This window comes from Dermacentor silvarum, chromosome 3 (genome assembly GCF_013339745.2).
Source record: "Dermacentor silvarum isolate Dsil-2018 chromosome 3, BIME_Dsil_1.4, whole genome shotgun sequence".
Classification (NCBI taxonomy): domain Eukaryota; kingdom Metazoa; phylum Arthropoda; class Arachnida; order Ixodida; family Ixodidae; genus Dermacentor; species Dermacentor silvarum.
The window spans coordinates 209,121,050-209,133,426 of record NC_051156.1 but is presented as its reverse complement, the minus strand read 5'-3'; the positions used below and the strand labels follow the sequence as shown (position 1 = coordinate 209,133,426).

General features: G+C 47.6%; 1 protein-coding gene across 1 annotated transcript in view; it reads right to left on the bottom strand.

Annotated features, from left to right (window-relative positions):
• Positions 1 to 12,377, bottom strand: part of LOC119446577 (guanine nucleotide-binding protein G(I)/G(S)/G(T) subunit beta-1) — a 31,293-nt gene that overhangs the window by 6,876 nt on the left and 12,040 nt on the right. The window contains exons 3-8 of the mRNA XM_037711047.2: positions 12,147 to 12,292; positions 8,300 to 8,363; positions 5,985 to 6,208; positions 5,077 to 5,206; positions 4,349 to 4,420; positions 456 to 672 (exon numbers count right to left, since the gene is read on the bottom strand). Coding sequence (XP_037566975.1) covers positions 456 to 672; positions 4,349 to 4,420; positions 5,077 to 5,206; positions 5,985 to 6,208; positions 8,300 to 8,363; positions 12,147 to 12,292 — 853 coding nt within the window. The remainder of the gene's footprint in view (positions 1 to 455; positions 673 to 4,348; positions 4,421 to 5,076; positions 5,207 to 5,984; positions 6,209 to 8,299; positions 8,364 to 12,146; positions 12,293 to 12,377) is intronic.

The following is a 12,377-nucleotide window of genomic DNA, read 5'->3' as shown; positions in this document are numbered from 1 at the left end:
GCGTGCTCCAAACTCCTCAGTCTCTATAATAAAGTTTTTATCATGATGATGATGATGATGATGGTGGTGGTGGTGGTGGTGGTGCAGCTAAAATGAAACACCCTGTATTTCGCAGTAATAATGCGTATCTAAGCTTTTTTTTTTTTTTTTGCTAAATGTATACAAATACAAAGAGAGCTGAAGCAGGACAAAAAAAAATATCGTTTGTGGTATATAGTCACTTGGAAGTTGACTCTCTGGGGACGTAGTCTGCGACGATCGCCTCGGCGATACTATCGCCTTGGCGTGACGTAATGCTCAACCAGCCAATCAGTTCATTCGATTTTGCTCAACCAGTGAGTCAGCGCGCGCCTGACGGCGATACTGCCGCCGAGGCGATACTATATCGCCGAAAGTGATCGTCGCAGAATACGTGCCCCGGACTAACACCGTAGGGACCGCAAAGTGCTGCTCACCGACTCTACGCGTGGACAGCGTGTCCCAGACGTGGACGTCGTGGTCGTCGGCGCCTGCGAAGAGCAGCCTTCCGGACAGCGACAGTCCGCAGCTTGTGAAGGCGGACGACTCGCGCGGGTTCTGGTAGCGGCTTAGCTGCTGGTCGCTGCGCACGTCAAACAGCCGGCACGACTTGTCTTCGGAAGCCGTCGCGAACACGTTACCTCCCGCGTGGAACTGCGTGCCAAAGGCGTCGATTGAATCCCTTGCTGCCGTGACGGAAACGGCGGGCATTTCGCCTCCGCGAGATCCATGCGAGTCCGGATCATCGTAATGATTACCGTGTGGTTGTCACAGATATTGGGCGTGTTTCTGTGGGAATAACACGAAAAACAAAGGGAATGGTTGGAATGCACTTGGACGCTTCGGATACATGCAAAAAAAAAAGGAAACCAAATTAACTGGCGACATGTGTCGCATGAAGCCTGGAATTACTATGGACAGCCACAGCTGTTCGTGAGCATTATGCCTTGAAATGGTGTAATTGCAAATGTATTTAACGTAAAACCCCTCAGGCACTTGAGCGCTCACATGCATCAATGGAATATAGCCACCGTATACCACCGTGACTTCTTGCCTTCTCCCATAACGAAGCCGAGAGAACAAAACCTCCTTTTTTTCGGCAATATATAAGTTCTGCGGAATTCCGCAAGGCGGAGGAATGTTCATGAAAGGAAAAATTGACGTCCACCTGTACAACACGAAGCTACAAAGGAAACAGAAAAATTCGTACTAGGGACGAATTTTTCATCAACTGCGAAGCTTTGCTTCTGGGAAACCCGTGTGGGTTTCCTTTGTAGCTTCGTGCTGCATGCGGATGCATGTCAATTTTCCCTTTCACCTCCTCTTTTGTCATTATGCCTCCGCTGCCGCTGATTCCATCCTCTTTTCCTTTCTTCCCTTTCTTTTACTGCGATATCAATACATGACACTCCAGGCGAATCGTCGACGTAGCTGTCACTGTGATGTTCCGCCTAATGTCCAAGTGCGATAACATCCTATCGCGTGCCGTATGTTGTTGGTGCGAGCGTGAGCCGAGAAGGATGGTGGTTGCGCACACCCGATGCTGGAAGTCTTGTGATTAAGCGCGGGGGGGGGGGGGGTGCAGGTGAGTGCACGTCTCCTCGTCTACCCCGGCCATGGCTGTGCATAGCTGACCCTTTTCGCGGCGATCCCGTGGGCGCTGCCATGTTTGATCACGTGGTGACGCGTCAATTGCTTGCCTCAACTGCCTCCGTTGCCTTCGTGTTTACAATGGATGTGTATGACGCCGCTGCGGCTTAGCAAACCTCTGTTTCGGGAGATATCGTAGACGGTGACTGGGCGGACGACACGACGCTTTGGTCACAGCTTGAGAAAACATGTAAAAGCGCTTTTCGAGCTGATGAAGCTATGTGCAAACGCCGCGAGCAGCGTATGCTGCTTGTTCTAAAAGCGGGGCTAAATATGAATTCCAAGCTATCCAAACTTTCCGCTCATGAATTGAATCAGGATTAGTGTGTTTTGCTCTTCGTTCTTTATTTGGCAAATACATTGAAGCAGTGGCTTGTCATGTTTCTGACTAAGTAAAGTTCCTCGGTGCGGTCACTATCTGATTATTTTATGCCTAATCGCTCGCGGGTGTGCTCAATTCCGATAGATTTGTTGTTGCTGCGCACAAGGCTTGAAACGTAGCTGTTCTGTACATTGTAATACCTTGTAGCAAAAATTTATTATCGCTAGTAATTCGCTTACTCTTGTGGACCGTCACGAAACATTAAGCTTCGACCATTCGTGCGCTGTCGGTGTAGTACCGCCATTTATTGTGCGTATATAGTGCGCATATATTCAAGTGTGCACCCATTCACTCATTCTTGACACGTTGGCGAAAGAGTGGGCGTAAGTTCCCGTGCCAATTGGAGTAGATGTGTGTAGATACTGTGCGCGAAACTTACTATGACAGGAAGCGGCGCTACTCCCTTCGTCATTGTTTAACCAGCGGTACTCACTCTTGCCGACGTTCCGGAGCTGAACCCCTTCATTTAAAAGTTAGCGATACAACACTGGCGGATGGGCAAATTTCTGTATCCTCGAGGAAAGCCGTACATCTCGAATTGCCGGTAACACGTACGGACAGTTGCAGCAGCGGTCCGCGAACTTGGCCACGGATATTCATTACATTTCTTAATATGCCAGTCACTATTTTTGCAGCCAACTACTGCAGACGTCTCCAATCGATATGATTCAATCCAGCATGAGTGGAGCACAGTGCGTTAGCGAAAACTCAGTTGCATTTCCGACAGCTGATCGCACAGAAACAAGGTAGAAGCGGTAATGGTTTCGTATTCGTGCTCGGTCGCTGAGGCGACGTACGGCGCGCCGCCGAAAGCGCCATCTCGTTTCTCTAGAGCAAACTGCTCCGCGAAAAGGGTCAATACGTGGCGTATCTGGGGTATAATCTGCGGCGGGTGCAAAGATGTTTGGTGGCTTCATGCGCGCTGGGTTCCCGTGCGCCTCGTGTTGGAGGTGTTGGAGGTCGCGTAATCTCAGCTTTCCAAGACGCAGTGGTGCGAGAGGCAGCACGGAGCGTTCGCTGCCGGCGCTCTCCACGCCAGCGTAGTGGCAGCGAGTGTTCGCGGTCATTGAGTGAGCTCTGTTCGATCCGCTGTGGTTGCTTAGTGGCACAAGCTCGCGGGATCAAATCCCGGCCGTGGCGGTCGCATTTCGATGGGGGCAGAATGCAGAAACGCCCCTGTACCGTGCAGTGGGTGCACGTTAAAGAACCCCAGATGGCCTAAATTAATCCGGAGTCCCTCACTACAGCGTGCCTCACCATCAGATTGTGGTTTTGGAATGTAAAGCCCCAGAATTTAACTTAATTTAATTTGAAATCTGTTCATGTTTGCCCGTGCTCGCCTGACACCATGCGTGTTAATGTAATTATTAAGCGAACGTTCACTGCAATTTAGACGGCCGATAAAACTATGAACCTCACTTCGTGTAGTTGTCTAATACTTTGCTATCGCTATCAATGCTTCGTCTTTCGTGTGAAATTGCGACTTTTTTTATTTAGTAGCGGTGCTGCTGCTGAGCAATGAACGCTTTTGCAGGAATACCTGAGTTAGCTCTGGTGCTGGTGGTTTGTGCGCTTCAGGCGCCATGCATGTGACTGGCCATCGCCTCTGAGATCAGGCGGTGTCGCCCGCTGTCGCCTCCAAATCTTGGATGTTATGGAGTTGGAAGCACCATTCGTGTCCATGCAGTCATCTCGTTGTCGACGCGAGTGGCTTCTTCGGGAAGAGCGCGCGGAATTCAGCTTAATTTTTAAGCCATTTTCATGGCGTATTGCGGTGTTATTTTTCAGGCACGATCGTCATCGCGTGATCTACGCAGCGTGTAGGTTTTCAACGTGTATGTCTGTGTATGGCCAAACCTGGTGAGGTTCTCTTTAACAATTCATTATTGGGCGATTCCCTCGGGCCGTGCGATTAGATCGTCCTGAATGCGGTGCAATGGGTCAAACTCGAAGCCAATGGCATGAGGCATAACCGACGCAGACGAAAATGAAGTGCATAAAGGGCCATATTCGGCTATTCGCTTCAAAATGTTGGTTAATGAGGCTGACTGAGCATCTGCTAATAATGCTTTCGCAGCCCTAAATTAAGCTGCTCCCAGTGCTTTTTCACACGAAGGTTTTTTTTTTTTTCCTGGCTGTATAGCTACAGAATATGACGCGCATCCAACACGGGCAACAGAAAACGTCTCTTTTATGTCTTGAAACGGCTGAAAACTGCTGAAGAACAGCAACTCGTATTGACCACAGATTTGTTGGATAATTGTCCCGATCCCAAGATGACGGGTGGTGTGTACTTACACAAACCGAACTCACGTCTGCCTCGTGCTCGCGGAACGTCTGGCGGCATTCCTTCTCGCGGATGTCCCAGAGCTGCATCGAACAAGGCGAGATCGTCATTGCAAGAACTCCCGTGCATACGAGCGCGAACAAGCTTCACTTGCCAACAGTTTTGCTAACCACGGGGTCATTTGCTCCGTGTGATGATTTTATGTTAGCATGGCCGTTCATCTAATATACTCAGTGTTATTGGCCGCATGAAGGAGCTGAACGAATTTTTGAAAGCACCAAACTAGAAGATTCTTCAAGGCGCATAATCGGAAGTAGTTAATCAGCTGGGTGCTGTTGATTAATCAGCTGGGTACCCTACGCTGATGTCGCAAAGCTGGCGTATGTGATTGTTTCGGAGTAATGTGTGAGACGAAGGCGAGAATGAAATGTGGTTGGCGTGGGTATGTGGCAGGGCTTTGTCGCAGACACGCTCGTGAATGGCGTATCACTAATGTTGACGGAGCTTTAATGAGAGCAAGTAGAGCATTTTACTGTAGTGAAGCCAACGGGGCGATTACCTTATTACTGGATGATAAAGTGGGCTATAGTTGGTAACCACCGGATTAGATCAGCATAACTTAACAAGGGGACGTGAGAGAGAAGTCACTAAAACGACTTTTATCTGTAGGTAGCTGTATTACTTAACTGTATCGTTTATAACGGCTGAGCAGTAATTTCGAAGTGGTCGTATGCGTTACCCGTGCAGTGTTGTCCACCGATCCGGTAACGAAGGTCGTTTTGTCGGGGTTCAACGACAGACTTATGACGTCTCCCTCGTGGGCCTCGAACGTCACGACTTTCTGGCCTCTTTCCAAGTCCCACAGGACACTGCGTACGCAAAAGAAGTGCTGAGGCAACGTATTGTCTTACAAACAAACAAACAAACAAACAAACAAACAAACAAACAAACAAACAAACAAACAAAAATGTTGAGAATACAGACACCATTCCGAGTTGGAGCAGTGGCTGACATGTGACTGGTGACTGACAGGATTTTCGTGCACCCGTCGGAACGCCACCCCCGCCGGAGCAGGGAATCGAGCACGCGACCTCGCGCTCGGCAAAGAGGTGACTTATCTGCTGAAGTACGCCAAAAGTGCGAGTGCACTTTATCAAAAGCGCTTATGCAACGTAACCGTTTTCATGCATCCCGTGCTAGTTAAGATTTCCCAGGTCACTGTTCGTGTGACAAGAGTTGCAGCTAAACCATGTGGAGGCGGTATTACTAGTCATTGCTAGTCATTGCAGGCTAGAACTACCGACACATTTATGCGCCTGCATCTCACACCTACATGCGGGTTACCGATGGTACGATCGGTTCAGCGCCACTTTAGGTATCTAAAACGACGACGTTCGTGCTCGGCTAATGTGTCTTTATTGATGTTCCATAACGGCGCCAATATAATTTCTACATTAATATCTAGAGTTACATTCACCATGTATACGTATAAATACTTCCAAACTTAGTGAAGCAGGGCTTCACCTCATAAAGTCTGTTATTGTGGAGAAAGCAGCTTTAAAGAAACCCCCATATAGGTGCGTGCGGACACAACGTGTCCGAAACGGCATATACTATCGCGTGCAAAATCAAGGCCACAGCACTCACACGCGCGTGTCCCCAGAGCCAGTGATGACCTGGGAGTCTCCGAGGAAGCGCACGCTGGACAAGTATCCGTCCATGCCGGCCAGCTCTCGTCGCACCTTGGCGCTGGTACCACGCAGGTCGTAAATGGTGCACATGTTGTCCATGCCTCCAACGGCCACGTAATTGCCCTGCTCGTCGTAAGCGCACGCCATCACCCAGCTGGAGCGCAGCGGGATGACGCGCATCTGCGTCGCGGAAAGCACATCAGGCGCACCTTGGGTTAGATTGGGCGCAATGCGAATAGGTCACGGAGAGGTCACGGAGAGACAAGAGACGGGACTAAAGCTCAATGTTCTATTGAACTCTTATTACACTTGCCGTGTTTGCACGTATATAAGGCGACCGCGAATATAACGCAAGGGGAGACTTTCGGGCTTTCAGAAAAAAAATATGGAGATATATTACGATTATAACGCCACAAAGAAACAGGAAACAACGACGCATAAACTCAGATGCCCACAGGGCTTTAAATTCATCGTTACTGCGAACTGCCGTCGCAACATAAAGTGAAAGGACGCGTGTTGACGTTTTTATTATACTGTAGGCTAGAACGGCGTCGTCATCCGTGAAATCCGCTATGGCTATTGGACAAACAGCACTTCACAAATGCCTGCGACATAATCGAACACGGTATAGCCTTTCATGGATGTCGCGGTGATGTACTGCGCGAATTCGAAGATCGCTCGCTTGACGTGCCTGCACAACAACGCCTATATAGTCTTGCTCAAGGTTGCGATTAGTACGCCGTAACCATATTGATGCGACACTAACAGCGTTATAAATGACGAGAGGAAAGATGGTGCAAAGTGCACATTGGAAACTTCCAGGTTGCCTCTGTCGCGCTGAGGCGAAGTGGCAGTGGACACGGTGAAGCGGCGAAAAAAAAAAAAATCAGGGAAAAAAAAAAAAAACACTGCATTATATTCATGTCACGAACCCAAATATAACGAGGCGCGTTCCGAGGCCAGAATTTTTTTATTGAAAAAAAGAATAAAAAACAAGTTATATTCAGGAGAATAGGGTATAATTGATATGCCCATAGGCAGATTCAACCAGTTGTACTGAATCTCATTGGGCATGTTTAGTCAGTGGCAATCGGATAATAATAAAGCAAATCAAAAGAAAACTATGTGCCATTGTTTAAACCGGGAATCCAGACCATTGGCCACCCGAGTCAGGGTCTGACGCTCTAACAGATAACGAGGTCATTGGCATTAACATGCATTCAAAGGAGCCTTGCAAAGCGCACAGAGCTTAATCGAAAAACGAAGAACCAACCTGATACGTAGGAACAAGTGGACCTGAATATCTTGAGGAACATTGGTGCGAACATTTCAACAAGATGACATATATGATGAACACCTTGATACTTTATTTAGATAAACATATCTCAGGCTTATACCCACCTCTGCCTACTCGATAAACGAAAAGTCTTTAAGAGTGTGTCTATATGTTCAAAAAGAAGCGAGACGAGCTAGAACCTTGCGCTGTCACTGAACGGTAATTTAAAACCCATCACCAACACGCACAGTTTGAGACGGAGGAGACATCCTCATAAGCGTCAGCTGAGTGTTAGCACGTGTCTCCTAGCTTCCATGCAGCCAGCTGTTATCGGGCGCAAGTTTTGCTATACCTCGTTACTAAATACTCAAGAACTCAGGCGCACCACAACACACGCATAGATCTAAACATGCCGGCAGACGTCTGGCGTCCTTTCCTTAGTAGTTGTTTAGGCATGCAAAAATGTGCATAGCAATCGATCGCTTACATCGAACCAAAAAAAATTAAGAGTGTTCTGACCTGTGTATAGTAATTGTTGTAAAAGGAGAGAGGTGCCGGTTTCTGTTAACAGCATGCATGTACCTTTGTGCCCACCTTTAACTGTGTGACCTTCCCTTTCCTTCTTGTTTGTGTACACCTCATCCTCTTTCCTTGGTGATCCCTCTACCTTCATGTCATTATACCTTTTCTCCTAACCGAGATATTTGCCATAACTGCCATAACAGTGCATGAAATTCTTGAGACTGAGCACTGTAGGATAGTCGTTATTTTTCATTATATGAGGACACGTTCTAGAGACCTTGTATCGCTGCTCCTACAAAGTGCACTATAAAGACTTATCTGTAGCCATTATTTTCTGCTAATGTGATTATCTTGCTGACCGGCATCACGTACCTCTATCACTGTTTCGAAATTTTCGCTAATAATCCTGCGGTCTTAGTTGCCGGTAAATCCGGGATGAAGGGACGTATAGGATTGAGCAAAGCATCACTTACTTTGTTTCCCGTGAAGACATCCCAGATGATGAGTTTGCCGTCCAGTGATCCTGACACCGCCTTCCTGAAATATTGGGCAAAAGATGAATTTCATCTGTGACTTCATCAGTTTTTCGGTGGTTAAGTTTCCCTTCGTTATACAATCTGCAGAAATTATCAGGTCGGCCAAGATTTTTTTCCTTGCCGTCATTGCCTTCGTGCCAACACAGTGTTCGTCGTTTCTCGTCTCAAGGTGCCCAAACCACACCAGTATACTTGCTTTTGACACATCGCTGCAACGTCCGTGACTATGACTTTCCTCGCGAGTGATGATTCCGAACTCGCCGTATTCCCGAACTCCACATATTCTCTGGCAGCATCCTCACTTATTCGTCCACTTGCACCTCTTGGTTGTTAGGTTTCTTCACCGAAATCGCTTTGATTGCGCACCATATAGTGCTTGCCACACTATTATTTATTGTAAACATGTGCTCCAAGAGGACAAGGCGCTGAGCTAGTTGGTATCATCATACAGTATAGGTATAATGGAGAATGTTGAGCGCGGAGGAACCAGCACGAAGAAGACAGACAACAACGGATCGCTTCTGTATACAAACTTGTTTTGATGCTGCTTGATCGACACCAATGTGCTTATAAATGTCGCACACAAAATACGACAAGGGGGAAAAAAGCAAATAAACAAGAAACAAATGTTCAACACTAGTCAAACAAGAAGGGGCGTATCTGAAGCCGCCGTTTCGACAAGGGCTCTTGTTTTCATCAGAAAGAAGAGAGAGAGAGAGAGAGATGAAGAGCAGAAAAAGATTAAAAAAAACGAATCTCTCTCTTTCTATGAATATCTGTTTTGTTAAGAAACAATATGCTAATATTAGGCAATATTAGGAATGCCGTGGCCCGCAAATCGTTCAAGAATGCATATTTTATCAAGGAGATGGAACATATTAGACATGCCTTACCGAAACGTCTCTGATTTTGCACGGCAAAGGAAACGATTGAGTTTCGTTTCACGCATGCCGCTGTGTAAATTACTGATGTCAAATTTCTTTCTCGATCGTCTTTTTGCTGTGTCTAAATCTCGTGTGTGGTGTTCATGCGCGCATAAAGTAAATTGTTGCTGACCATGCAAGGTGCGCTAACTAAAACCAGCTGGTATATAGTAGCGCTCGTCGCTGCCTGCCTTCTTTGTGTTGTTCATGTTCAAGGACTTGCCCTCTTTTCTATTAAACAAAACTAGATCAAGAGAACAACTTAATTTTTTCAACAGCTCATAAAGTCCGAGTCACCGCTGTCTGAGTCCAGCTGGGTCGCCCGGTCATAGTGCCGAGTCCAGTTTTGTCTGGACCGGTTGACGTGAGTGCCACCAGCAGTGACCACAGTGTCGAGCGTAGCTCCTGCCATCGAGTAGTCAAGCTCTCTCAGCTGTAAGGCGGGAAGGGTGGTATGTTCCAACGAGTTCGAACGAGCGGGTAGTGTTCCGCCACATATACCTGACACACCGGCTTATCCTGTCTGCTCTCAATGTAATGTCGGATAGCATCGTTGTCTAGTGTCAGTGTCCGTGCCAGACGGTATAGTATACTGCGCCCTTTTTTAGTGTGTATTTGGGATGGGAGTGATTAGGGGAGACTTGTTCCTGGATTTCTTGAGCTGTAAGTTGCATTTATTCTTGCACGCGCCAAGCACCAGTTACTATCGTCGACTATACCACAGCGCCGCCTGGCTGTTTCTCGTCACTTCTGTTTTATGTTTGTTGACTTCTGTAGCGCACCTCGAGCGAGACGCGCGTGAGTCGGCATGCGCGCGCAGCGGAGCGTTACCGTGTCTCCCGCGTGCTTTCTCTGTGCGCCATTGAGCAAAACAGGCTGCCCGCAGTGAGCTTGTCACACGCCGTGGTGTGAGCTGCTCTGTTGCGGCTCGCTTGACTGAAAGGTCGAGTAGTTGGAAAAAGCGGGCTCAAAAGAAAAGTTAAATAATAAATTGGCAGTTTCTCCCGAAGGTTGAAGCACCGACTGCCGAGAGCAAGGTTTAGCGTAGCGCTTGAACTTCTCGGACGGTGTTCCAATTGTATACGCCGCGGGTCCGACTAATGCGGACGCGACAAACGCGGGTGTGCCGAAATTTCTGGCACACTTAAAAGTTATAACACGCCGTGCACAGGGCCTGTAATGACATTGCAGAGGCGCCAGCCATTATACGCTGCCCGTAAAGATTCGCGCCAGTAAAATTACACCCTTTAACTGATATTGTTTCAACTTTTAAAGCGAAGGTTTATATGTCTAGGCGAAATCATGTATGGCTAGGCGAAATCTCCTGTGTACAGAAAACTATCATCAGCATTGGCTCGAGCGTCGTCGTCTTTTTCCGCAGCTGATTCGTTGGCGCCCCTCGGGTTGCGCTCGTGCTCGTGCTCGTGCTCGGCACGCGCTCGTGCCACTGCTCCCGTGTTCGTCGTCGTCGTCGTCTGCTTCCACAGCTGGCTGCGTTGCCGCTCATCATTCCAGCGTAGAATTTCACTTCTCCTCTGTCGTCGTAATGGGGAGGCCGCGCTTACGGGGGTATGATCCATTGCTTAAGGGGGTATGAGCCATTATCTGTCCGTCTTACCATGACGGACACATTTAATTTTGAAGCAATTTAATTTCGAAGAATCGCAAGCGGCAATGGCGGGCGGATGTTGCTGACCACGCCGCCGAGCAAACTCGAGGACATCGAACGCAAGCGACAGCGGCGGACTGCGGGCATACCGTCAGTGACGTCGTTCTCTCCGTCGCAGCCGAACGTGTGTGCAACCTCATAATTGGGAAATACATTATTGAACCTTCGGGATTAACCCAGTGATAAACACCGGGGCCGCACGTTTCAGCTTCCCTGGTTAACAATCTTCACGGAGTGGAAGGGCCGGCGAATTTTTTAAAAATATTTAATAGCCTGAGAAGACTTAAGCTAAAAGGCATGCGCTGTACGTAAATGTTATGTTTCATGGAATTTGTTTGTGGCCTGCCATTCTCAAAATTCTGAGAAATAACTTAGTCAAGAACGTAAGGCCTGGTATGAGCAACTTTAGTGATTGAATAGTGTAGCATTATAACCTGCATATACGGCAGGATAATCACTTAGCATACATATACCTAAATATATGCGGAGCCTCACGGCGACGCCGATGGCGAAACTTCGTTTGGAGTGTTCGTGTAATTTCTATCGCATTAATAAAAGAAAGCGCGCACATAGAGCTTTCACGCTTCTTCATCAACAAGCTTGTGCAGGTGGGAATTAAGCAAAGGGCCGCATCGCGCGCGGACCCTGCCTATAATACGAGTACCTTCAGGCGACTGCATGCCCCGCTATTTGTATGAAAATCGTCAGATCTTGCGTGGGAAAAAATTGACTGAGAAAGTATAAACTGTGTGAAGCGGAATCTATTTAGTAGATGTTCAGTGTACATATAGTTCAGGGATTCGGTTTTTTATTTCTTCCAGAAAGCTTGCCTCATATTTATTCTTGAATGAAAGTTTCTTGACTGTCTATAAGCATCTTATATGTATATAGACCTTGTATTTTGTGTCAAATCTTCATTTTTTGCGAACAACCCGCTTGCAGAGTCCCTGAATCACAACTGCATGGGCCAAGATGAGTCGAAATGTTATTGACTAAGGAAAGTCGATGACAGTCTATAGCCTGTAAAAGGGCATCATCACACAGGCCTATCCTTACAAGTAACTTCAAGCAACTCTGCCGCTCCGGTATCGCCCTTCACACATGCAGCCATGCGGATAACATTTAAAGCGTTTACGCTACATATCGCAATAAGAGTACAGTGCGTCGGCGCGTTACCACACTTTGAGCGTACTTGCTGTCCCCGCAGAAATGCGCCGTGGTCACTTTGGAGATGTGCCCCTTGAGGATGCGACGTTGCTTGATCCGGAACTTGGCCTCTTTCTCGATGTCCTTGAGCACTTCCTGGAAGGTCTTGTCCGCGGCCGCCTGTTGTCCTTCCTGCGATCATGCACAAATATTACAGGAACAATGAAGGCAAACTTTTTCAAGTTGTCGTCGTCGTCGTCGTCGTCGTTGTCGTCAT